This window comes from Xenopus tropicalis, chromosome 5 (genome assembly GCF_000004195.4).
Source record: "Xenopus tropicalis strain Nigerian chromosome 5, UCB_Xtro_10.0, whole genome shotgun sequence".
Taxonomy (NCBI): Eukaryota; Metazoa; Chordata; class Amphibia; order Anura; family Pipidae; genus Xenopus; species Xenopus tropicalis.
The window spans coordinates 161,219,055-161,246,427 of record NC_030681.2 but is presented as its reverse complement, the minus strand read 5'-3'; the positions used below and the strand labels follow the sequence as shown (position 1 = coordinate 161,246,427).

Here is a 27,373-nt window from a genome sequence, read left to right as displayed (position 1 = left end):
TGTAACATATAGGGATATTATAAGTCCCCGAGGAGTTCCTTATAATATATAGTGAATAAAGTACCCCCTATTGTAACATATAGGGATATTATAAGCCCCCGAGGAGTTCCTTATAATATATAGTGAATAAAGTGCCCCCTATTGTAACATATAGGGATATTATAAGCCCCCGAGGAGTTCCTTATAATATATAGTGAATAAAGTGCCCCCTATTGTAACATATAGGGATATTATAAGTCACAGAAGAGTTCCTTATAATATATAGTGAATAAAGTACCCCCTATTGTAACATATAGGGATATTATAAGCCCCAGAGGAGTTCCTTATAATATATAGTGAATAAAGTGCCCCCTATTGTAACATATAGGGATATTATAAGTCCCCGAGGGGTTCCTTATAATATATAGTGAATAAAGTGCCCCCTATTGTAACATATAGGGATATTATAAGTCCCCGAGGAGTTCCATGAGTTCTGAGTGCTTTTATACAGGTACAGGAAAACTTTAATTATTATAATATACAAGTTTTAGTGAGTCATGTGACAGAAATGACATCACTAAGCTCTGATTATAACTGATGACATCACTAAGCGCTGTTTATAAGGATATAGTTTACAGTTTGGCCCCATAGGGAAATGACTGTGTATTATATATATGTGTGTGTGGGCACGTTTGGATAACTAGTTGTTTACCATAGCAAAAGATGTGGCCTAACAATATAGGGCCACTGGATGTGGACTGAATACCCCAATATATAAGTGGGCGAGGCCTTGCCATACAGAAAAGTATGTACTACCCAGAATTCCTGGTTGGCAAGGCTGTATGTCAGTAGGCACACACTGGGAAATAGCAGCCAGGCTCACCGAATAAACACACAACATGCAGAGGATTACAGGGCAGCTTCTATGCCCCCCTGTTATTGCCCAGGGCAGGGTATCTACCTTACCTTGCAGTTTTGGCACATGCCCCCAATAAACAGGGGGTGTTCCAGGGTAACATTCAAACTGCCACAGGAAATACAGATATCTGAATGGGAGAGAGAAGGGTGGTAAGGATACTGTACTATATACCGGCTGGGGTATTACAGAGAATGCTCAGATAACTGTCTCCTGTACTATATACCGGCTGGGGGATTACAGAGAATGCTCAGATAACTGTCTCCTGTACTATATACCGGCTGGGGGATTACAGAGAATGCTCAGATAACTGTCTCCTGTACTATATACCGGCTGGGGTATTACAGAGAATGCTCAGATAACTGTCTCCTGTACTATATACCGGCTGGGGTATTACAGAGAATGCTCAGATAACTGTCTCCTGTACTATATACCGGCTGGGGTATTACAGAGAATGCTCAGATAACTGTCTCCTGTACTATATACCGGCTGGGGTATTACAGAGAATGCTCAGATAACTGTCTCCTGTACTATATACCGGCTGGGGTATTACAGAGAATGCTCAGATAACTGTCTCCTGTACTATATACTGGCTGGGGGATTACAGAGAATGCTCAGATAACTGTCTCCTGTACTATATACCGGCTGGGGTATTACAGAGAATGCTCAGATAACTGTCTCCTGTACTATATACCGGCTGGGGTATTACAGAGAATGCTCAGATAACTGTCTCCTGTACTATATACCGGCTGGGGTATTACAGAGAATGCTCAGATAACTGTCTCCTGTACTATATACCGGCTGGGGTATTACAGAGAATGCTCAGATAACTGTCTCCTGTACTATATACCGGCTGGGGTATTACAGAGAATGCTCAGATAACTGTCTCCTGTACTATATACCGGCTGGGGGATTACAGAGAATGCTCAGATAACTGTCTCCTGTACTATATACCGGCTGGGGTATTACAGAGAATGCTCAGATAACTGTCTCCTGTACTATATACCGGCTGGGGGATTATAGAGAATGCTCAGATAACTGTCTCCTGTACTATATACCGGCTGGGGGATTACAGAGAATGCTCAGATAACTGTCTCCTGTACTATATACCGGCTGGGGTATTACAGAGAATGCTCAGATAACTGTCTCCTGTACTATATACCGGCTGGGGTATTACAGAGAATGCTCAGATAACTGTCCCCTGTACTATATACCGGCTGGGGTATTACATAGAATGCTCAGATAACTGTCTCCTGTACTATATACCGGCTGGGGTATTACAGAGAATGCTCAGATAACTGTCCCCTGTACTATATACCGGCTGGGGTATTACAGAGAATGCTCAGATAACTGTCTCCTGTACTATATACAGGCTGGGGTATTACAGAGAATGCTCAGATAACTGTCTCCTGTACTATATACCGGCTGGGGTATTACAGAGAATGCTCCGATAACTGTCTCCTGTACTATATACCGGCTGGGGGATTACATAGAATGCTCAGATAACTGTCTCCTGTACTATATACCGGCTGGGGAATTACAGAGAATGCTCAGATAACTGTCTCCTGTACTATATACCGGCTGGGGTATTACAGAGAATGCTCAGATAACTGTCTCCTGTACTATATACCGGCTGGGGTATTACAGAGAATGCTCAGATAACTGTCTCCTGTACTATATACCAGCTGGGGGATTCCTGAGAATGCTCAGATAACTGTCTCCTGTACTATATACCGGCTGGGGGATTACAGAGAATGCTCAGATAACTGTCTCCTGTACTATATACCGGCTGGGGTATTACAGAGAATGCTCAGATAACTGTCTCCTGTACTATATACCGGCTGGGGTATTACAGAGAATGCTCAGATAACTGTCTCCTGTACTATATACCGGCTGGGGAATTACAGAGAATGCTCAGATAACTGTCTCCTGTACTATATACCGGCTGGGGTATTACAGAGAATGCTCAGATAACTGTCTCCTGTACTATATACCGGCTGGGGTATTACAGAGAATGCTCAGATAACTGTCTCCTGTACTATATACCAGCTGGGGGATTCCTGAGAATGCTCAGATAACTGTCTCCTGTACTATATACCGGCTGGGGGATTACAGAGAATGCTCAGATAACTGTCTCCTGTACTATATACCAGCTGGGGGATTACAGAGAATGACCCTATACTGTATGCTGGCGGTTAGTACATTAGCCATACATGCAATACAACCCCTGATTAACTCTTTCCATGCCATACTCACCTTCAATGTTCCTGCACTTTTGCCTCACTTCATAGACCAGTCTCTCTGCCAGAAAGAAAGGGATATTTAGCCACAGAGATGCCTCTCAGAGACTCTTATTATTGTTATTATATGGGGGGTATAGAGGTGGGTTACTTGCAGTTGTACCCGGGGGGGGGTCATACCTCGTGTGCGCTCATCGATGATTTCCTTGACCTTGGGTTTTTCTGTGCTTTTTCGAGGTTTTTTTGCTGGAGGGGGAGGGGTGTAGGCAGCTGCTTCGGGCTCCACCCACATTTCTGTGTAAACTTCTTTGTATGGGTTGCGCTCCTCTGAAAAACAAAGAGGAAGAAGGATAACAAGCAGTATGGCAGCTCCCCGGGACCAGAGACACACAAAGAGGGAGGAGGATAACAAGCAGTATGGCGGCTCCCCGGGATCAGAGAGACACAAAGAGGGAGAAGGATAACAAGCAGTATGGCGGCTCCCCAGGATCAGAGACACACAAAGAGGGAACTGTATCTATCACAGGGGCCCCTAGGCAGGGGGTATGGGGTCCAACTCATGTCAGAAAGTGTTGGGCATGGACGGAACAGTCTCAAGTTCTAATTCTCACCTTCTGGAGGTTCCAGGCCTTTGGGTCCAGAGGGTTGAAAGCCGCCCAGCGCCCACTCAATCATCTGCTTGTTCTGGATTTCTACTGCTTTGGAAGTGTCGGACTCATCGTTCTCTGGACACGATGGGAAAACCTTTCTGGCGCGGGTGCTGGCCACCTGCAATACATGTTGCCCAGTTACCCTTTATCTTGCTGAACCCTAATAGGAGCCAAAGCCACCCCATAACCTCAACATCTCAGGTCCCATCACATTCAGGGATCTCTGGTGTGAGTGAGTGGTGGACTCTTGGTCCTCTGCAAAAGAACATTCCCTGCCCGACCCCGGTCACAGACTGACTAAACCAGAGCCTGGACAGCTTGTTAGATGGACTTTCCCAGAAGAATGGTTAGATGGACTTTCCCAGAAGAATGGTTAGATGGACTTTCCCAGAAGAATGGTTAGATGGACTTTCCCAGAAGAATGGTTAGATGGACTTTCCCAGAATAATGGTTAGATGGACTTTCCCATAATAATGGTTAGATGGACTTTCCCTAAAGAATGGTTAGATGGACTTTCCCAGAAGAATGGTTAGATGGACTTTCCCAGAAGAATGGTTAGATGGACTTTCCCTGAAGAATGGTTAGATGGACTTTCCCTGAAGAATGGTTAGATGGACTTTCCCAGAATAATGGTTAGATGGACTTTCCCTGAAGAATGGTCCAGCAGAGCTTCCGTACCTGGAGAACCTCATAGATGGCTTTGCGGTACATGGGCTGCTTGTTGTAGGTGGCCTGATGGAAGGTGCCGGCGAATGAACTGAGAGGCAGTAGTTTCTCCACACAAACCTAACCGAGGGGGAACAAGAACATTTAATGTGCAGCAGATATTTAGGAACAAGTGCCCCACTAACTAAATGTATTAGTTAAGAAACAATCCAGCAATCACTTACCACGGAGAACTTGCTGTCCCCAAACCACATGACCCAACGTGTCCCCTCTGCTGCGCGGCTCCTCCCTGTCATCCACCATGATACAATGCGGCCGGGCCACCAGGAGAACCCACGGAGCTTGCCCCACACCAACTCTCCGATGCCAAAGCCCCGACCATCCTAGGAAGATAAATCAAATATATTCCGACTGTCGATCATAAATGACATAAATGGGAATCTCTCCGCAAAGTAAAGGCTCCCGTTGCCATATAACAGTTACCCGGATACCTATTTGTGGGTGAGGAGTGTTTCATAAAGGGTTCATTCCCAGTTGTACAGGAATCAAAGGCTCTAAATGCCAGAATTATGCAGTGACATTGCCCTGCCATTAGGTGGCACTGTAACAAATAGATACGAGACTGAAGGAAACCCACAAAATGCACAGGGCCATACAGAGGGTAAGGCAGGTACAGCATAGAAATGTACCCCTGAACCCGTTCCTGCCTCCTGTACCCTCACTTGTGGCATTGTCAACAGCTCTCTGTACTCAGGGCCGTAGCAATAGGGGGCTCAGGTACAGCCCTATATGAATTAAAGGGGTGGGTTCACCTTTAAGCTAACTTTTAGTATGTTAGAATGACCTATTATGAGCAACTTTTCAATTGGTCTTCATTATTTATTTGTTATAGTTTTTGATCTATTTGCCTTCTTCTTGCAACTCTTTGCACTTTTTAAATGGGGGTCACTGACCCCGGCAACCAAAAACTATTGCTCTGTGAGGCCCCAGTTTTATTGTTATTGTTACTTTTTATTCCTTATTTTTCTATTCAGCCCCTCCCCTATTCATATACCTGTCTCTCATCCAAACCACTCCCTGGTTGCTAAGATAACTTGGACCCTAGCAACCAAATAACTGCTGAAGCCCAAACTGCAGAGCTCCTGAACTGAAAATGAAATAACTAAAAAACTACAGATAATAAAAAATGAAGACCAATTGCAAATTGCAAATATTATTCTCTACATCATACTAAAAGTAACTCAACTGCTGGGCCACTCTCACCCCATCTTCCACTGTGGGGCAATTCACTCCTTCCACACTTTTATGACTTCCCTGATATTGTCTATTGGTCACGTTTGGGTCTCAAAAAACTTGGTGACCTTGTACCTGAGGCTCAATTCCCTACAAACCAAAACCTACAGGAGAGGTTACCAGACCACCAGAGGGGCTGTAGACAAATTCGGGAGGGTATAACGAGCTCAAAGGTGAACCTTTGGGTCACTTTTGGGTCTCAGAAAACTTGGCGACCTTCTACCTGAGGCTCACAGAACATTATGGATAGTCTTCCATCTCTGGCTGCAGGCCATTCCAGACCTTCAAGAGGAACAGTGGGAGGAAGCAGTGGACACTGCCTATACAGGGTCGGACTGGGCTGCTGGGACACCAGGAAAAATCCTGGTGGGCCCCGGTGCTAGTGGGCCCCACTGGCCCAGACCCAACCCTTGCCGGCGCTCCCCCTGCCGTTCCTCCCCTGATGCATTAGACTTACTTGCATGCTCAGAGGAGGATGTCGGGTGGGGGACCCTGCAGGGGGTTAGGGGGCAACTGCACCCCCCAGTCCAACCTTGTGCCTATAACTTTCTAATATCAATAAAAGATGAGCTCATACAATATAAATGTCTCCACCAAGTGTACATAATCCCTCTAAAGCTGCTAAGATTTGGCAAAAGGCCCCGATGTAACACCCCAGGTGCCAACTTTATCCATATGGTCTGGTCATGCCCCCCTATAAAGAGATTTTGGAAGGACATAATGGAGACCATGGCCCTTGAACTGGGCATTCCTCTAATAGTTGACCCTGTGGTCTGCTTACTGAGGGTTGGAGATGATGTTGTACCTACCAAAGCAGCCAGAATTTGGCTCTTATGTTCTATGCCAAAAATACAGTGATTATGCAGTGGATGGGGAATAAGCTCCCCTCCCTGAGCTTCTGGAGACAGTTAGTAGATAGAGCCCTTCCACTCATTAAACTAACATACAAACCACGAGGGGCTGTAGACAAATTCGGGAGGGTATAAGGAGCTCAAAAGTGAACCTTTGGGTCACATTTGGGTCTTAAAAAACTTGGCGACCTTCTACCTGAGGCTCAATTCCCTACAAACCAAGACCTACAGGAGAGGTTACCAGACCACCAGAGGGGCTGTAGACAAATCACGGACATGGAGGAAAGAGACGTCTGTTGGGGCTCACCTCATACTCTGCCTCGTCGTCGGCAGACTTGGACGTATTTTTGTCTACGGCATCAGGCGCGACTGGCTCGGGGGTGGTGGCCACCGTGGGTGAGGCAGGGTCAGTGGGCTGCTGGGAGGCCGGCGGACAGGGTTCCTCCTCCTTCTGAGGCTCCCGTGACACCGTTTCTTCCATGGCGTTGATCACGGCTGCCAGCTGCTGCTTCTTCTCAGCCTGTCGAGACAAAAGGTAACCCCCCTGCCGTAAGAATAAATATTTGGCACCAACCAATGATGGCAGGGATTCAGTCAACCAACTCTGTGGTTACTATGTGCAACAGCAGGACTGAGGTATTTGCAGCAGGAGGGGAGGGGTTGTGTGGGGCACAATGCAGGGATCTGGAAAGTTTAAGTGAGGATAAAATTGGCCAATAAACCCTGGTTTATATTAGGCTGATGTCCCACGGAGCAGGTTAGTCGCCGGCGATAGATTTCCTCCATCTTTGTGCAACTTCGGACACATAGGCCTTTCTTCCAGCAACTCCTATTGTTGCCGGCAGAAAGGCATTTCGGAGCAGTTAGTCGGCCAGGGTAGCAATGATCTATGGCGGGCGACTAACTTGCTCCTCGGGACATCAGCCTAAAGGGTCCAGGATTGCAGTTGGTCGGTTTCTGTTCCATTAATTTCTATCAACTGGTTTACACTGAAGACAGCAAATATACAATATAATCAAGGGGCAGAGCCTTCCTGCCCAACTAAATCGGATTTGCTGACTGCAAATGCCACTGGCATTTTCATTTCGACTGGCACCCAAAAAGGAAATCAGAGCATTAGACCATTCACACAACCAGGCCAACTTGTAGCCAATCAGAGCATTACACCATTCATAGGACAAGGCTAACCTTTAGCCAATCAGAGCATTAGACCATTCATAGGACAAGGCTAACCTTTAGCCAATCAGAGCATTAGACCATTCACACAACCAGGCCAACTTGTAGCCAATCAGAGCATTACACCATTCATAGGACAAGGCTAACCTTTAGCCAATCAGAGCATTAGACCATTCACACAACCAGGCCAACTTGTAGCCAATCAGAGCAGACACCATTCATAAGACAAGGCCAACCTGTAGCCAATCAGAGCATTAGACCATTCATAGGACAGTGGCAACCTTTAGCCAATCAGAGTATTAGACCATTCACACAACCAGGCCAAATTAAGGGCTGGGCGATATACCGTTTAATACCGAATACCGGTGTTTTTTTTAAAAACTATATTCATTTTTCAGATACCGCAATACCGGGGTGTCAGGGAACTCACCCGTGCGGCCCAGTCTCGCGCGGCCCGTTATCCGCGGGACGTTGCGCACGCGCGTTCCAGGTGCGCGTGCGTCAAAGCGCACGTACATGTCAAAGCGTGCACGTCCGTGACGCGCTGACGGCGCCGGTTCTGCGCATGTGTGGGGGGTATTTTAAGCTATCAAACGCCTCCTCCTGTGCTATGTTGTGTGCGGCCTTGCCTGGGAAACTAAGCCTGCCTGATTTACCTTACCACTTTCTGTTGCCGACCCTTCGCTTGCCTGACTCTGATTTTCCATACTGCAGTAATTATTCTCTAATTTATTAGGAAATGGGGTTAACACCTAATCATGCATGGAAAAAAAAATACTGTCATATACCGTGACACCGATATCATTTTGAAAAATACCGTGATATAAATTTTTGGTCGTACCGCCCAGCTCTAGCCAAATTGTAGCCAATCAGAGCATTAGACCATTCACACAACCAGGCCAACTTGTAGCCAATCAGAGCAGACACCATTCATAAGACAAGGCCAACCTGTAGCCAATCAGAGCATTAGACCATTCATAGGACAATGGCGACCTTTAGCCAATCAGAGTATTAGACCATTCACACAACCAGGCCAACTTGTAGCCAATCAGAGCAGACACCATTCATAAGACAAGGCCAACCTGTAGCCAATCAGAGCATTAGACCATTCATAGGATAAGGCCAACCTGTAGCCAATCAGAGCATTAGACCATTCACACAACCAGGCCAACTTGTAGCCAATCAGAGCAGACACCATTCATAAGACAAGGCCAACCTGTAGCCAATCAGAGCATTAGACCATTCATAGGACAATGGCGACCTTTAGCCAATCAGAGTATTAGACCATTCACACAACCAGGCCAACTTGTAGCCAATCAGAGCAGACACCATTCATAAGACAAGGCCAACCTGTAGCCAATCAGAGCATTAGACCATTCATAGGATAAGGCCAACCTGTAGCCAATCAGAGCATTAGACCATTCATAGGATAAGGCCAACCTGTAGCCTGTTGCCAAAGGCAAGCTAACACATCCACTTTTGGTCAAATTTGCTAAAAACAGAACTGGAAGTTACTGATTCCAGCACTTTAGTTATTAAAAGGGTTGTAGCTCACCTTTAAATATAGTTTAAGTATGTTGCAGACAGTAATATTCTAAGATTATATGGAACTGGTCTTCTTTTTATGGTTTTTCCAGTTGTTTAGCTTTTTGGTATCAGTAGCAATCTGGTTGCTAGGTCTTAGTTAACCTAGCAACCAGGCAGTGGTTTGAATAAGAGTCTGGCATATAAACTGGTGAAGTATTAAATATAAAGATAAGTAATAAAAAGTAATAATAACAATATAATAAAAAGAGTTTTCTGGCTGCCGGGGTCAGTGACCCCCATTTGAAAGTAAAAGACAGTTAAAAAACTAAAAAAATAGAAATTGCACATCTCTAATATACTAAAAGTAACTTAAAGGGGTTCAAGTTTGTTTCTGGTTACCATGGGCAGTGACCCAGGCAACAATTTGCATGAGAAGCAGAAAGGGAAAAGTTGCAAAAAATAAACAGGGAAAATGATGAAGATTTGTCTGAGAAAGTACCCGATGTACCCCACTCGGCCCCCTACTCTGCCCACTGGCAAATGGATAAAGTATTCTGCCCCCAATGTGCCCCACTCTGCCCACTGGCAAATGGATAAGGAATTCTGCCTCCAATGTGCCCCACTTGGCCCCCTACTCTGCCCACTGGAAAATGGATAAAGTATTCTGCCCCCAATGTGCCCCACTCTGCCCACTGGCAAATGGATAAGGAATTCTGCCTCCAATGTGCCCCACTTGGCCCCCTACTCTGCCCACTGGAAAATGGATAAAGTATTCTGCCCCCAATGTGCCCCACTCTGCCCACTGGCAAATGGATAAGGAATTCTGCCCCCAATGTGCCCCACTCTGCCCACTGGCAAATGGATAAGGAATTCTGCCCCCAATGTGCCCCACTTGGCCCCCTACTCTGCCCACTGGCAAATGGATAAACTATTCTGCCCCAAATGTGCCCCACTCTGCCCACTGGCAAATGGATAAGGAATTCTGCCCCCAATGTGCCCCACTCTGCCCACTGGCAATTGGATAAGGAATTCTGCCCCCAATGTGCCCCACTTGGCCCCCTACTCTGCCCACTGGCAAATGGATAAGGAATTCTGCCCCCAATGTGCCCCACTCTGCCCACTGGCAAATGGATAAGGAATTCTGCCCCCAATGTGCCCCACTTGGCCCCCTACTCTGCCCACTGGCAAATGGATAAAATATTCTGCCCCCAATGTGCCCCACTCTGCCCACTGGCAAATGGATAAGGAATTCTGCCCCCAATGTGCCCCACTCTGCCCACTGGCAAATGGATAAGGAATTCTGCCCCCAATGTGCCCCACTTGGCCTCCTACTCTGCCCACTGGCAAATGGATAAAGTATTCTGCCCCCAATGTGCCCCACTCTGCCCACTGGCAGATGGATAAGGAATTCTGCCCCCAATGTGCCCCACTCAGCCCCCTACTCTGCCCACTGGAAAATAGATAAGGAATTCTGCCCCCAATGTGCCCCACTCGGCCGCCTACTCTGCCCACTGGCAAATGGATAAAGAATTCTGCCCCCACTGGCAAATGCACAAAGAATTCTGCCCCCACTGGCAAATGGATAAATAATTCTGCCCCCACTGGCAAATGGATAAAGAATTCTGCCCCCACTGGCAAATGGATAAATAATTCTGCCCCCACTGGCAAATGAATAAAGAATTCTGCCCCCACAGGCAAATGGATAAAGAATTCTGCCCCCACTGGCAAATGGATAAAGAATTCTGCCCCCACAGGCAAATGGATAAAGAATTCTGCCCCCACTGGCAAATAGATAAAGAATTCTGCCCCCACTGGCAAATGGATAAATAATTCTGCCCCCACTGGCAAATAGATAAAGAATTCTGCCCCCACAGGCAAATGGATAAAGAATTCTGCCCCCACTGGCAAATAGATAAAGAATTCTGCCCCCACAGGCAAATGGATAAAGAATTCTGCCCCCACTGGCAAATAGATAAAGAATTCTGCCCCCACTGGCAAATGGATAAAGAATTCTGCCCCCACTGGCAAATAGATAAAGAATTCTGCCCCCAGGCAAATGGATAAAGAATTCTGCCCCCACTGGCAAATGGATAAAGAATTCTGCCCCCAATGTGCCCCATTTGGACCCCACTGGCAAATGAAAAAATAATTCTGCCCCCACTGGCAAATGGATAAAGAATTCTGCCCCCACTGGCAAATGGATAAAGAATTCTGACCCCACTGGCAAATGGATAAAGAATTCTGCCCCCACTGGCAAATAGATAAAGAATTCTGCCCCCACTAGCAAATGGATAAAGAATTCTGCCCCACTGGCAAATGGATAAAGAATTCTGCCCCCACTGGCAAATGGATAAAGAATTCTGCCCCCAATGTGCCCCATTTGGACCCCACTGGCAAATGAAAAAAGAATTCTGCCCCCACTGGCAAATGGATAAAGAATTCTGCCCCCAATGTGCCCCATTTGGACCCCACTGGCAAATGGATAAAGAATTCTGCCCCCAATGTGCCCCATTTGGACCCCACTGGCAAATGGATAAAGAATTCTGCCCCCAATGTGCCCCATTTGGACCCCACTGGCAAATGGATAAAGAATTCTGCCCCGGGCGCTTAGGAACAAGACAAAAAATGAAATGCTAGGATTTGCCATTGGGAGGGGGCACTAAGCCCCTGGTATCTGCCTTGTTACTTTAATCCCATTGTGGGAACCCCCCTCGCTCCCCCCGGCGCAGAGGCACGTGGGAGTGGCCTGAGGGACCCCCGAGCATGGGCCAGAATTCTATGGCAAATGTAAAACTGCCAGTGGTGCAGAACTACAAGTCCCATGAGGCTCAGCCAAGACAGAAAGTTCCAGAAATGAGTAAATACCCCAATCAGTGCATTTGCATTCTGGATTACCTTCCAGTTGTAGTTCAACTAGAACTCCCTGCAAATGCTGGAAGGCAGCAGTGAGGGTTGCAACCTGCCCCAGTAATAGCTGCTGCCTGTACAGTCCCCATGTTACCTGGCCGCTCAGGTCACACAAAGACTGAACAGCTGGATAGAAACCAGTGCAGTCAGCAGCAAGCTTTCCTTCCAGCATGTGGCTTCCATGTGCCCCCAGTAATTATAGGGGGGACCATAACCCACATCTAACCTACTCTATGTTGGCCATAGCATATTATCCCTAGGTGTATAGTGGTGGGGGGCTGCCCCCTTACTGCACCTTGGGGGCCCTCCTGGCCGTGGCTGTAGGAGCAACATGCCTTCTGGGTCTCTTCATTAGGGAGCTGGTCAGGCTGCAGAGTGCAAGGAGCTCCTAGTACTGGGGCCCCTCTCAGCCTTTCAGGGAATCTTCAACTCCTGACCTGTCCCCTCCCACCTAGCCCCTCCCACTAGCCCCCTCACCAGCCAGTGCAGGGGCACAGCTCAGCCAATCAGCACAGGAGGGGTCCCCTGCTCTCACAAATACCCTTTCATTGCCCAATTCTTCCCTTGGGCTGCCCCCTCCCCTCTCTCTCATGCTGAGGGATCAAGGCAGGGAAAGGGTTAATGGAATAAAGCTTAGGGGCACACCTAATGTGTACCCCCTGAACTACAAATCCCAGAATGCCCTGAGATCTCAGTGTTCCCAATCACATGGCTGAGAGAATAAAAGGAAATGCTCCAGGGTACAGCACCCCTTCTTCCCTATAGGGCAGTATATACAGTATATATATATATATATATATATATATATATATATATATATATATATATATATATATATATATATATATATATATATATATATATATATATATATATATATATATATATATATATATATATATATATATATATATGTGTATATACAGTATATATATATATGTGTGTGTGTGTATCCCAGTGACAACAAACACAACTGGGTGATACGACACCCTAATATGACAGCACCCTAGGCCTGGCCGGTATAAATGATGCTTGATGCCAATGTTATAAATAGGAAAAAAGGCACAAATATAGGAGGGTCGGTATTTTTTCCAGTAAAGGCGGCGACCCTACTGGGGCCTTTGTAGCTTTCCACAAATCTGGCCCTGCTGGAACTTACCCACTCACCCCCACTACCCTGCAGTGTGGTGATTGGCTGAACTTGCTTGCATACCTAATTACATACCAGCCATGGTATATATATATATATATATAGCAACATGTGGAAACTCTGCCTTGTATTTATTATGATACTTTGTATTTATCTATTATTTTAATAACCCCCTGTTGTATTAATTTATTGTTCGACTGTACAGCTCTGTGTACATACAGCAAATAGTGCTTTATAAATAAAGATATACATACATACATACTGTACATACTGTACATACATACAGTCCCTGTTTTGTTTAAAGGGGAGGGCATTTTTAGCAGTCACAGCCTCATTGCACCCCGGCCTAATGGTTTAAAATTTAGTGGGGAGCACAATTCCCCTTTGTTGCTATAGTTTAAACAGGAGTGTCCAACTCCATGTTGTAGCTCCCACCCTTGGGAGGACTGGGTGTAGGACTGGCCAGACCGGGGGTGAGTGAGTGTAGGACAGGCCAGACCGGGGGTGAGTGAGTGTAGGACTGGCCAGACCGGGGGTGAGTGAGTGTAGGACAAGCCAGACCGGGGGTGAGTGTAGGACTGGCCAGACCGGGGGTGAGTGAGTGTAGGACTGGCCAGACCGGGGGTGAGTGAGTGTAGGACTGGCCAGACCAGGGGTGAGTGAGTGTAGGACAGGCCAGACCGGGGGGTGAGTGTAGGACTGGCCAGACCGGGGGTGAGTGAGTGTAGGACTGGCCAGACCGGGGGTGAGTGAGTGTAGGACTGGCCAGACCGGGGGTGAGTGAGTGTAGGACAGGCCAGACCGGGGGTGAGTGAGTGTAGGACTGGCCAGACCGGGGGTGAGTGAGTGTAGGACAGGCCAGACCGGGGGTGAGTGAGTGTAGGACAGGCCAGACCGGGGGTGAGTGAGAGTAGGACTGGCCAGACCGGGGGTGAGTGTAGGACTGACCAGACCGGGGGTGAGTGAGTGTAGGACTGGCCAGACCGGGGGTGAGTGAGTGTAGGACAGGCCAGACCGGGGGTGAGTGAGTGTAGGACAGGCCAGACCGGGGGTGAGTGAGTGTAGGACAGGCCAGACTGGGGGTGAGTGAGTGTAGGACAGGCCAGACCGGGGGTGAGTGAGTGTAGGACAGGCCAGACTGGGGGTGAGTGAGTGTAGGACAGGCCAGACTGGGGGTGAGTGAGTGTAGGACAGGCCAGACCGGGGGTGAGTGAGTGTAGGACTGGCCAGACCGGGGGTGAGTGAGTGTAGGACTGGCCAGACCAGGGGTGAGTGAGTGTAGGACAGGCCAGACCGGGGGGTGAGTGTAGGACTGGCCAGACCGGGGGTGAGTGAGTGTAGGACTGGCCAGACCGGGGGTGAGTGAGTGTAGGACTGGCCAGACCGGGGGTGAGTGAGTGTAGGACAGGCCAGACCGGGGGTGAGTGAGTGTAGGACTGGCCAGACCGGGGGTGAGTGAGTGTAGGACAGGCCAGACCGGGGGTGAGTGAGTGTAGGACAGGCCAGACCGGGGGTGAGTGAGAGTAGGACTGGCCAGACCGGGGGTGAGTGTAGGACTGACCAGACCGGGGGTGAGTGAGTGTAGGACTGGCCAGACCGGGGGTGAGTGAGTGTAGGACAGGCCAGACCGGGGGTGAGTGAGTGTAGGACAGGCCAGACTGGGGGTGAGTGAGTGTAGGACAGGCCAGACCGGGGGTGAGTGAGTGTAGGACAGGCCAGACCGGGGGTGTGTGAGTGTAGGACAGGCCAGACCGGGGGTGAGTGAGTGTAGGACAGGCCAGACCGGGGGTGAGTGAGTGTAGGACAGGCCAGACTGGGGGTGAGTGAGTGTAGGACAGGCCAGACCGGGGGTGAGTGAGTGTAGGACAGGCCAGACCGGGGGTGTGTGAGTGTAGGACAGGCCAGACCGGGGGTGAGTGAGTGTAGGACAGGCCAGACCGGGGGTGAGTGAGTGTAGGACAGGCCAGACCGGGGGTGAGTGAGTGTAGGACAGGCCAGACTGGGGGTGAGTGAGTGTAGGACAGGCCAGACCGGGGGTGAGTGAGTGTAGGACAGGCCAGACTGGGGGTGAGTGAGTGTAGGACAGGCCAGACCGGGGGTGAGTGAGTGTGGGACAGGCCAGACCGGGGGTGAGTGAGTGTAGGACAGGCCAGACCGGGGGTGAGTGAGTGTAGGACAGGCCAGACTGGGGGTGAGTGAGTGTAGGACAGGCCAGACCGGGGGTGAGTGAGTGTAGGACAGACCGGGGGTGAGTGAGTGTAGGACAGGCCAGACCGGGGGTGAGTGAGTGTAGGACAGACCGGGGGTGAGTGAGTGTGGGACAGGCCAGACCGGGGGTGAGTGAGTGTAGGACAGGCCAGACCGGGGGTGAGTGAGTGTAGGACAGGCCAGACCGGGGGTGAGTGTAATGCAGTTGGCAGCTGGAATACATTGCAATATATGGACAAACAATCCCTGTTTGATTAGTGGCTTAATGCACAGAATGGGTTAATTTATATATGTATATATATATATATATATATATATATATATATATATATATATATATATATATATACAAGGAAGAGTGGAGCACACCCTATAAAAGTTCAAATGCCCTGGGTGCTGGCTAAAATGAGGCAATATATGAACAGAGAGCCGCACACACAAACCAGGGTTTGTCCCTGAGGAAGAGTACAGTTGGTACTCGAAACGTTGGATTTTTTTGAATCAAATTTTTTCACTTTATCGTTAAGTCCTTGTGTGTGCGGCTCTCTGTTCATATATATATATATACTGATAATGGCAAAGTGCATCTTTTCTTAGCTAGGACTACAATTCCCAGAGGCCCTCATGTCTGTGAAAGTTACATATAAGTGTGTCACATTTGCTCACACCCAGTGCAAGGGAAGCGCTGGAGCTGCCATTGGATTACTGGGAACTCTCTCCAACTCTCTGGCGGCTCTAGATATAGGGGGTCCCAGAAGGACACTGACCAATAAAGTTTGGAAAAATGCCGTATTCCCAACGTTTAATGGGGGCTTAACCCAATGGGGTCACACAAGATTGTACTCTAACCCCAACTCAGCTCACAAACACAACACTTTATTGGTAAGAGTTAATGGCCTCCTGGTTACTTTAACTACCAATTGACTGTCCGCACTTATGTTTCCCACCGACCAATCTGCTGAGAGCGCACTTCCCTGATTGACCAATGAGCTGAGCGCACCCCCAAACACATATTCAGCCCAGTCATCTTTCTTGATGAAGATTTTGCCGCTCATTTTCTTTCCCTTCACTGGCCTATCAGCTGGTCCCTCAGCATCCCGCCTACCGACAAAAAATGTTCCTATTGACCAATCGGCTGCCCACTCATCCCATCATTGTCCAATGAGCTGAGCGCACCCCAAACACATATCATCTTCTTGATGAAGAATTTGCCGCTCATTTTCTTTCCCTTCTCTGGCCTATCGGCTGGTCCATAATCATCCCGCCTACCGACCAATAATGTTCCTATTGGTCAATCGGCTGCCCGCTCGTCCCAATCATTGTTCAATGAGCTAAGCGCTCCCCCAATCACATATCATCTTCTTGATGAAGAATTTGCCGCTCATTTTGTTTCCCTTCACTGGCCTATCGGCTTGTCCGTAATCATCCCGCCTACCGACCAATAATGTTCCTATTGGCCAATCGGCTGCTCGCTCATCCCATCATTGTCCAATAAGCTGCTGGTTCCTTTCCCGCGCTTAAGAGTTTCGAGTGTGAGGGAGAAGTGACGCAATGAAAAACGGGAGCGGCAGATAGGAGGTGAGGAGACGCCAGTATGTACCTCTTGTGGGCTCACTAATTACTTATAGAGAGTTAATGCGGAAAAATACTAAACTGTTTGCAGAACAGTGGGTACGTTATGAGTATGGCTGGGGGCCCGGCCTAGTACAGCTTTGGGGTGTTATTGGGGAATACTGACCGGAGAAACTCTGTAAGGCCTGGAGGGAGGGGCAGTGTAAGTGTGCGGTGAGACTGAAGGGGTTAATTAACTGGGGGGCTTTTTATCACTGTAATGTGTTGGGTCATTATTTTATGCTGCTGTTATGGTAGTTTTTATTGTGTTTCCCTCCATCTCCCATACACTCCATTATACACAAGTCACACTTTTATAAACTGATTCCCTTTTCTCTGTAATAATAAAACAGTACCTGTACTTGATCCCAACTAAGATATAATTACCCCTTATTGGGGGCAGAACAGCCCTATTGGGTTTATTTCATGGTTAAATGATTCCCTTTTCTCTGTAATAATAAAACAGTACCTGTACTTGATCCCAACTAAGATATAATTACCCCTTATTGGGGCAGAACAGCCCTATTGGGTTTATTTCATGGTTAAATGATTCCCTTTTCTCTGTAATAATAAAACAGTACCTGTACTTGATCCCAACTAAGATATAATTACCCCTTATTGGGGCAGAACAGCCCTATTGGGTTTATTTCATGGTTAAATGATTCCCTTTTCTCTGTAATAATAAAACAGTACCTGTACTTGATCCCAACTAAGATATAATTACCCCTTATTGGGGCAGAACAGCCCTATTGGGTTTATTTAATGGTTAAATGATTCCCTTTTCTCTGTAATAATAAAACAGTACCTGTACTTGATCCCAACTAAGATATAATTACCCCTTATTGGGGGCAGAACAATCCTATTGGGTTTATTTCATGGTTAAATGATTCCCTTTTCTCTGTAATAATAAAACAGTACCTGTACTTGATCCCAACTAAGATATAATTACCCCTTATTGGGGCAGAACAGCCCTATTGGGTTTATTTCATGGTTAAATGATTCCCTTTTCTCTGTAATAATAAAACAGTACCTGTACTTGATCCCAACTAAGATATAATTACCCCTTATTGGGGCAGAACAGCCCTATTGGGTTTATTTAATGGTTAAATGATTCCCTTTTCTCTGTAATAATAAAACAGTACCTGTACTTGATCCCAACTAAGATATAATTACCCCTTATTGGGGCAGAACAGCCCTATTGGGTTTATTTAATGGTTAAATGATTCCCTTTTCTCTGTAATAATAAAACAGTACCTGTACTTGATCCCAACTAAGATATAATTACCCCTTATTGGGGGCAGAACACACCTGTACTATTTTATGTATTAAGACTGCATTTTATGGTGAAAGCCCTAGTATTTCATGTTGGGATCACTATCATTTAAAGGTGGGTTCACCTTTAATTTAACTGTTAGTATGTTATAGAATGGCCAATTCTAAGCAACTTTTCAATTTGTCTTCATTACTTATTATAGTTTTTGAATTATTTGCCTTCTTCAAACTCTTTCCAGCTTTCAATTGGGGGTCACTGACCCCGGCAGCCAAAAACTGTTGCTCTGTGACGCTGCTATTTTTTTATAACTTTTTTTTCTATTTAGTCCCTCTCCTCTCCATATATTAGTATTTCATTCAAACCACTGCCTGGTTTCTAAGATAATTTGTACCCTAGCAACCAGGTGTTAAATCCAAACCAGAGAGTTGCTGAACAATTATTGAAATAAAAAACTACAAATAATAAAATAAAGACCAATTGTAAAGTGTCGCGGAATATAAAGGTGAACACCCCCTTTAATTCTCGGGGTCATGGTACCATTGTATGTTGGGGGAATCTGTATTTGTGGGACGTAATGCTGAACCTATGGAAAGCAATATTGAATGTTTGCTTGCACTAATTTCATTCCCTTCTCCTTTATAGGGTTATTGATTTTCCTCTTGGGGGGGTAAACTGTTAATTGTACACTTAATTTAATCCACATATAATTATCAACACACCATGCTTTCCCCCTGTGTGGGCCGGTGGGCCCAGGCTGCTATAGTCAGTAGGCCTGAGTGGGCTCCTGTGCCTCGGTGCTGTTTGGGACAGATAGTAAGTAGAATGGGCTGCATGGCACACAGGGAAATACTGAATGGCCGCTTGGCCCTTTGCTTCCTTTAATTTCATTCTCTTTCACAGGGTTATTGATTCCCCTCCTGGGGAAAAACTGGTTTAATTATTTCATACACATTCTGATGTTTTAATACAACTGAGCATTCTTTTCTACTGAGTTTTCCCTTCCCTACCTGTTGTTTAGATGCATACTTACATAAAATATCCACTATATCTCGCACAAAAGACCAAAGTTCTCATCCATGCCCTGACAACTGACCCCTCTTCAGTCCATCACTGAGTCTGCTGTCAGACCCACACACCTCTCCTCCTGCCCCTCTGTCTGTCCCTGCACCGCCACTTGTCATATTCAGGATTCAATGGAAGATTCTTGTATCTGCTTACAAAACCATCAGCAGTGCCACATCCTATATAGATATATCCGCACTAATCGCAAAGTACCGCACAGATGTAAACTCCACTCTGTAAATCACCTCCTTTCCTCATTGCTTCTCTCACTCTTTCCAAGTGTTGCCCCCCCCATCCTGTGGAACACTGGCCAGTCCCATTAGACACTCAGAGCTGCATTGCTGTCAGACCCTCACTTAAAACCACCCAGAAAATAAGGCAGATGTCAGTTGGGCAGACTTGACTTTCCCATCAAATAAAGGACCACGTTAGCCCATTGATGTGCTCCTTGATTCGATGGGAAATATCCTGACATTGTTATTTAATCTTTTGCCCGTAGCATTCATTTTGCAACCGCACCAAGCTAGCAGATCTTTGCCAACGTTATACTAACCGACAGGTTACCCTCACCGTATGTCTTACTCCCATTCCCTCTTAGATTGTAAGCTTTTGTGAGCAGGTCCCTCTACCAATTGTCGCCTAACAATATCCAGTTGTAACTGTGAATTGACTTTGAAGAAATGCTAGTCTGTATATGTAAACTACTTGGTATTGTATCCCTACAGAACACAATGGCGCCATATATATAAGAGCAGAGTAACAGGCACCCCTGGGAACTGCACGGAATAGAAGTAGAACAACCAACTTACAGATACCAACTACAGGTGTGGCATTTATTATTATTATTTATGATAATTTGAATTGTTGTACTTTGTCTGCTAAAATCATTTCAGCGCACAAGAAACCCACTGGGGTTGTTTAGCCTCCTGGACTGTTTCAAGTTTCAAGTTTATTGTCATACAAATAACAATGAAGCATCATTACTGTAATGACATTTTTTTGACCCGTGTTCCTCCCAACTTGACTGATGCAGCTTAGTTAGGAGAAAGTGTATTGGTGCTGCTTGTATTGTTACAGAGAAACTACATTGTTAGAAAATGGAATTAATTGCTTAAAATAAACTCTGGGAGATGGCCTTCCTGTGATTGAGATTCCTGGATAAGGGGACACATACCTAGGGAGTTGTATTAGAGAAGAAATGGCCAGCCGCTTTGAAAAAAGATGATATATATTTTATATCTACCCAGGGTTCGGTATTCTGCCTTTTTTTGCCAGAGTTCAGTTCCCGGCTGAATCCTAATTGGCATATGCTAACTAGTGTTTGGAAGGGTTAAATGTTAGGGGGAAACGTGGTTTCATATGCTAACTAGGATTTGGTTTGGTATTCGGCCGAATCCATTGGGGTGGATTAGGGGGTTCGGCCAAACTTAAAAAAACTGGGTTTGGTGCATACCTTAAAGAGAGATATATAATAATAATTCAGTTTTGACTAATGAGGAACACATTTCCAATATAGATTAATTAAAAAAATGTAAATGCTTTTAAAGTTTTTTTTTTTTTTTATGAACTAGGGTTTCTAACCATGCTGGCAGAATATACATGGGAATAAAGAATGCTATATCTGGGTGGGATCTGTTCCCTTGGAGGGGTTAACTTCCTTGAATTTATTTGTCAGGAGTTTTAAAGTCGTTTGTGACTGTAACTTGTATTGAAACCCACGTCTGCCTTTTCCTGCACTGCTGGTTCTGTCTCTTGAAATAGTGCTGTAGAAGTCAGCCTGCCAATACTTCTCCGTGGGTCTGTTTATCAGCTGGCTTCTGCTACATTGCTTTATAAGTCAGGAGAGATGCTGCAGTTACACGTACATTTAATTGCTGTCGGAAGCAGTATCTGTCGGCTTTAATAATAATGAATACTGAAGGAAAGGCTTAATCACTGGAGGTTGGCAGTTTGTTAGGGACCCCTCAGTAATTATAATTGTTAGTTTCCAACTCATGATTCTTGGGTGCTATTGTAGGGACCCCCATGCTGCATGGAGGAATCACATCAGCAAGGCATTATGGGACAGTGTGACCCTGGCAGTAAAATACTGTTTCCTGTCTGTTACGGTTTCCTCTCTGACTCGTTCCCACAGACACACAAGGTATGATAACAGTGTGATTTACTATGTGACAAAGCTTTTGCAACCCCGCTGCAACTCTACACGGAAAGGGTAACCACAACATTCCCATGGCTGGTTGCTGATTTACGTCTGTGTTGCATTACAGCTGCAGGAAAGCAAACGGGAAGTTCAACTTAAAACTGAGTTTTATTACGTTACAGATGGAACTATTCCATTCATTGTGTAAGCTTTATCACTCTGCCTCTTTCTGACCTGATACTGGGAATGTTGCTTGTTGGGGGTCACTGACCCCAGAAACCAAAAAAAAAAAAGGTTGTGAGTTTTATTGTTGCAATTTTTTATTTATATTTTTATTTAGCCACTTTATTATTTGTCTTCTATGCTTGGTGACTAGGCTCATTGGGCTCTGGCAACCAGAAAGTCTCACCTAAAACAAGTGTAGGCTAATTGCCAGCATTTGAAATATAGCTAAATATAGCTATTGTTTGTTTTTCTTCTACAGCTATGGTTTTATCAGGAAACCCATTATCCAGAAAGCTCTGAATTACGGAAAGCTCTTCTCCCATAGGCTCCATTTTAGTCAAATAATTCAGATTTTTAGAACTGATTCCCCTTTTCTCTGTAACAATAAAACAGAACCTTGTATTTGATCCCTACTAAGATATAATTACCCCTTATTGGGGCAGAACAGCCCTATTGGGTTTATTTAATGGTTAAATGATTCCCTTTTCTCTGTAATAATAAAACAGTACCTGTACTTGATCCCAACTAAGATATAATTACCCCTTATTGGGGCAGAACAGCCCTATTGGGTTTATTTCATGGTTAAATGATTCCCTTTTCTCTGTAATAATAAAACAGTACCTGTACTTGATCCCAACTAAGATATAATTACCCCTTATTGGGGCAGAACAGCCCTATTGGGTTTATTTAATGGTTAAATGATTCCCTTTTCTCTGTAATAATAAAACAGTACCTGTACTTGATCCCAACTAAGATATCATTGGAGGCAAAAAATCTTATTGGATTTAATGTTTTATTGATTTTTTTTTTTTAGACTTAAGGTATGGAGATCCAAATTCCAAAATATGGAAAGATCACTTATCTGGAATACCCTTGGTCCCGAGCATTCTGGACAATGGGTCCTGTACCTGTACTCCATACCATAAAGCTGGCCATACATGCACCAATATTTTGGTAGGATAACAATAAAATGGTTAAATGTAACAACTGTTAATAAATGTCTAAAATCGCATCAAATTGCAATTAAGTCCAAAGTAGTGACCAATTATGCAGCAATTGTACTTGTAATCATGAACATATTAAACTGAGATTCTTAAGAAATCAGCCCATACGTGGGTATAATGTGCGACACCCACCATTTCCTTTAATTACATTTCATCCAATACTGAGTGGCACATTTACCAGTAGTCATGGGGGGCAAGTTACTCTCATCCCTTGGCGGCCATGTGCGCACGAAATGGTCCTTTTGTAAATGTGAGCTGTGCAGGGTTTCAGCCCTACATTGTGGTGGGGGGCTGTAAGCAATGGGCCACTGGAGCTTTTGGTGAATTACATTACAGGTCAGTTAGTAAGGTTGGTGCAGGGAGGGCTGCGAGAAGCCAAACCCTACACTGTACATTAAAAGCCTGACTTCTGCCAGAGCCGCCATCAGGGATCACGTGGCTCCATACTAGCAGGGCACTCCTCCCCAAGTGGCCCCAAAAACAGTTAGATGAGCTCTGTAGAATACAATGGGAATCTATACATCTTATCTGCTATGTAACCTGTGTCTTTTCTCATTTTTACCAGCTTGAATGGCTGCCCCCGGGGCTACACAGCGGGGTATTTATATAAACTATAGTAGGGTTTCTGTAGCAAACACCCCAGCTGTACCAGTGCAGGAATGGCTGCCCCGGGGCTACACAGCGGGGTATTTATATAAACTATAGTAGGGTTTCTGTAGCAAACACCCCAGCTGTACCAGTGCAGGAATGGCTGCCCCCGGGGCTACACAGCGGGGTATTTATATAAACTATAGTAGGGTTTCTGTAGCAAACACCCCAGCTGTACCAGTGCAGGAATGGCTGCCCCCGGGGCTACACAGCGGGGTATTTATATAAACTATAGTAGGGTTTCTGTAGCAAACACCCCAGCTGTACCGGTGCAGGAATGGCTGCCCCCGGGGCTACACAGCGGGGTATTTATATAAACTATAGTAGGGTTTCTGTAGCAAACACCCCAGCTGTACCAGTGCAGGAATGGCTGCCCCCGGGGCTACACAGCGGGGTATTTATATAAACTATAGTAGGGTTTCTGTAGCAAACACCCCAGCTGTACCAGTGCAGGAATGGCTGCCCCCGGGGCTACACAGCAGGGTATTTATATAAACTATAGTAGGGTTTCTGTAGCAAACACCCCAGCTGTACCGGTGCAGGAATGGCTGCCCCCGGGGCTACACAGCGGGGTATTTATATAAACTATAGTAGGGTTTCTGTAGCAAACACCCCAGCTGTACCAGTGCAGGAATGGCTGCCCCCGGGGCTACACAGCAGGGTATTTATATAAACTATAGTGAATATGAAGCTAACACACTAGTGTTACCAGTGCAGGGCAACCGTACATTATATTTTAATGACTTTAAAATGCTTTCGTTTTTTGGTGTTACTGTTCCTTTAAGCTGAAGGCTAGAGACTACTTATTCCCTTGATTCAGAAGTCGCCCATGTTTCTATGACCATCTCTGCATGTAGGGACATACGGCTGTACATTGAATGCCACCTAACTAATCAGTTACATAAAATCGTTGCACATGTATATAAACTACAGAGAAAGATATATATTAGCTAATTAATGTCGTTTGTCTTGGTGATGACTAGTGGCAGAACCAGACAGAAGTGGGAGAAGACATTTAATTGGTTACTAAAAACCAATCACAGGAAAGCTCATTTATAAAAGCACTAGGTGCCAAAATGCACACATATTGCTATGTGGTTTTTTTTTCAGAAAGGATTTTCCCTGGGAATTCCATCATTACAGCACACACACTGCCAAAACTTGCCTGTGATTTTCCAATTTGTGCTCAAATGAGCATCTGTTTGTTACATGCACGGAACTTGTAACCCGTCTTTCTTTTGTTGCGCATACGTATGGGTCAATAATTGCCTTAGTGTGTTATGTGGTCCCCAATCCGACGGAAAATCAAACCTGCCCGGGCAGGCCCGTCGTTCGTGCCCATACACTGGCAGATAAAGCCGGTCTAAAGGACCAATATCGGCAGCTAGAATCTACTTAATTGCCTGCTGGGGTGGCAACAGATATAGACTGCTTGGGCTTCTAATGTTCAGTGGGCACTGAGGCATATGGATTCATATATAGCAGCAAATACAGGTTAAGTTGCCTAGAGCAACCAATTAGCCGCTAGCATTTGCTGTTTAATGGCAAACCTGGCATTGGTTGCTATTAGTTACTGTACCTGGGTCAGTTGTGTCTTTTCTATTACATATGGGGGATAGTATGCTCTGTGCCAGAAGGATTTACTCTGTATTTCCTGGAATATTCCTGTTATTGTGTCAGGGTCTCAGTGCTGAAGCGCCTTTGTTAGAATAATAAAATGCTCTCTATTAGCAATGCACTGAATCCACTATTGTCCGATTCGGGCAAACCTCCTATCCTTCGTAAAAACTTAGGCCAGTTACAGAACCATATCCTAATTTGTAAGCTCTATGGGGCAGGGATGTGCTTTACATATGCAATCCTAATATGCATGTGTAAATTAGGATATGGGAGAGTTACGAGTGCCTTTCCAATATGTAGTGTGTGTAACAAGAAATAACTTGATTTTAAGTAGGGATGCACTGAATCCACTATTTTCAGATTCATCCGGACCCCGAATCCTAATATGCATGTGTAAATTAGGATACGGAAGGGTTAATTTTTCATCTTCCTTGTTTATTTGACACATTGGACACATCTGAATCCTGCTGAAAGACACCATCTTGCCCAAATCCCGGATTCTGTGCATCCCTACTCTCTCTACCATCGTACATGGCCTGGTATCGCATACGTGATTACTGCCAGACACTCCTGTAATGGGGCTAACCCAGCATGGCATTCATAGAATTCAGTTTTACTAAAGTTGGTAAATAATATTACTGCCCAAAGAGTTGTATGTGAGCGATGAGACCTTGGCATAAAACCCAGATTGTATATGAGATTATGCAGCCACTGACCCCCGGCACCCCTACTGATCATCATAGGAGGATAGACTTTACATGCAGTTATTTCATGTTAGGTTTACTTTAAAATCAACATTTACTGTCAGCTTGCATTTGTAATGCCTAGAACACAATTGGTCTTGTATCACATGGGGATTTTTTCCCATTTCAAACTAGCTTTAATATGGCTTTGGCTATTTTTTATGCCAATTTAGATTTTACATTTTTTTTTTTTTTCTTCATACTTTTACTGATCTGTTTTTTTTGTTTTCCCCTTTATCTTAGAATTCCAGCAAATATCTGGCTGTTAAATTTCATGTAAAATTGCCCAGCTACCCCAACATGCCCATAGCATATTAAGAATTAATTGAACTTACATTCTAAAAACAAAATTGTGCCTCTACTTTCTAGCATAGGGTATCATGGGGGGTATTGAGTAGGCAAATCTGGTTCCTACTAAATCTTAGCATTCTGTAATTGCCTGCTATATCTGTGTACTCTATAAAGCATGGCCAGTAATTATACATATTATATACAGAAACCCCAGCAACCATATCGGCCAATAATCCCAAACAGACTCGCGTACAGAAAGCCAGTAACTGTATGTATACATAACTCCAGTTATAAAGCTTATTATGTGCAGCGCTGTACAAGTTTACAGTTAGAAAAAGTACACACGGAGGATAAGCATAATAATAATAATTAACAAGCATAGTTATAAGTAAGTCTGAATATACAGAGAATAACTGCTATGGGCTAAACACAATAGGAAGCATGTCCCTGCCCCATTACAGTATTGCTCAGTAATGCCATACAGGCCCATGTACAGAAGGCCCCATAACTGTAAAGCCCAATAAGCACTTAGAGATTCATATACAAAAAGACCAGTAACTGTATAGCCTAGTGATCCCATACACACACGGGTACAGTAAAGCCAGTAAACGTATAGCCTAGTGATCCCATACACACACAGGTACAGTAAAGCCAGGAACCGTATAGCCTAGTGATCCCATACAGACACTGGTACAGTAAAGCCAGGAACCGTATAGCCTAGTGATCCCATACAGACACTGGTACAGTAAAGCCAGGAACCGTATAGCCTAGTGATCCCATACACACACAGGTACAGTAAAGCCAGTAACCGTATAGCCTAGTGATCCCATACAGACACTGGTACAGTAAAGCCAGGAACCGTATAGCCTAGTGATCCCATACACACACAGGTACAGTAAAGCCAGGAACCGTATAGCCTAGTGATCCCATACACACAGGTACAGTAAAGCCAGTAAACGTATAGCCTAGTGATCCCATACACACAGGTACAGTAAAGCCAGGAACCGTATAGCCTAGTGATCCCATACAGACACTGGTACAGTAAAGCCAGGAACCGTATAGCCTAGTGATCCCATACACACGGGTACAGTAAAGCCAGTAACTGTATAGCCTAGTGATCCCATACACACACGGGTACAGTAAAGCCAGTAACCGTATAGCCTAGTGATCCCATACACACACGGGTACAGTAA

The 27,373-nt window shown here is 45.4% G+C and overlaps 1 protein-coding gene and 1 long non-coding RNA gene across 12 annotated transcripts in view; one reads left to right on the top strand and one right to left on the bottom strand.

The window, feature by feature from the left end:
* Positions 1-27,373, bottom strand: part of dnmt3a (DNA (cytosine-5-)-methyltransferase 3 alpha) — a 115,552-nt gene that overhangs the window by 24,783 nt on the left and 63,396 nt on the right. For 6 of the 7 annotated variants that reach the window (XM_004919613.4, XM_004919611.4, XM_004919614.4 and 3 more), the window contains 7 exons: positions 6,903-7,115; positions 4,676-4,834; positions 4,464-4,571; positions 3,747-3,903; positions 3,316-3,462; positions 3,152-3,196; positions 946-1,025 (listed from right to left, as the gene is read on the bottom strand). In XM_004919613.4, coding sequence (XP_004919670.1) covers positions 946-1,025; positions 3,152-3,196; positions 3,316-3,462; positions 3,747-3,903; positions 4,464-4,571; positions 4,676-4,834; positions 6,903-7,115 — 909 coding nt within the window. Of the gene's footprint in view, positions 1-945; positions 1,026-3,151; positions 3,197-3,315; positions 3,463-3,746; positions 3,904-4,463; positions 4,572-4,675; positions 4,835-6,902; positions 7,116-12,500; positions 12,596-27,373 lie in introns of those variants that run through there. The other variant, XM_004919615.4, reaches the window with a different exon arrangement.
* Positions 17,006-27,373, top strand: part of LOC108645175 — a 52,099-nt gene continuing 41,731 nt past the window's right edge. For 3 of the 5 annotated variants that reach the window (XR_004222649.1, XR_001923475.2, XR_001923476.2), the window contains exons 1-3: positions 17,006-17,141; positions 20,235-20,333; positions 21,527-21,652. This is a non-coding gene — a long non-coding RNA (uncharacterized LOC108645175). Of the gene's footprint in view, positions 17,142-20,234; positions 20,334-21,526; positions 22,161-22,688; positions 22,729-27,373 lie in introns of those variants that run through there. The other 2 variants (XR_001923477.2, XR_001923473.2) reach the window with 2 other exon arrangements.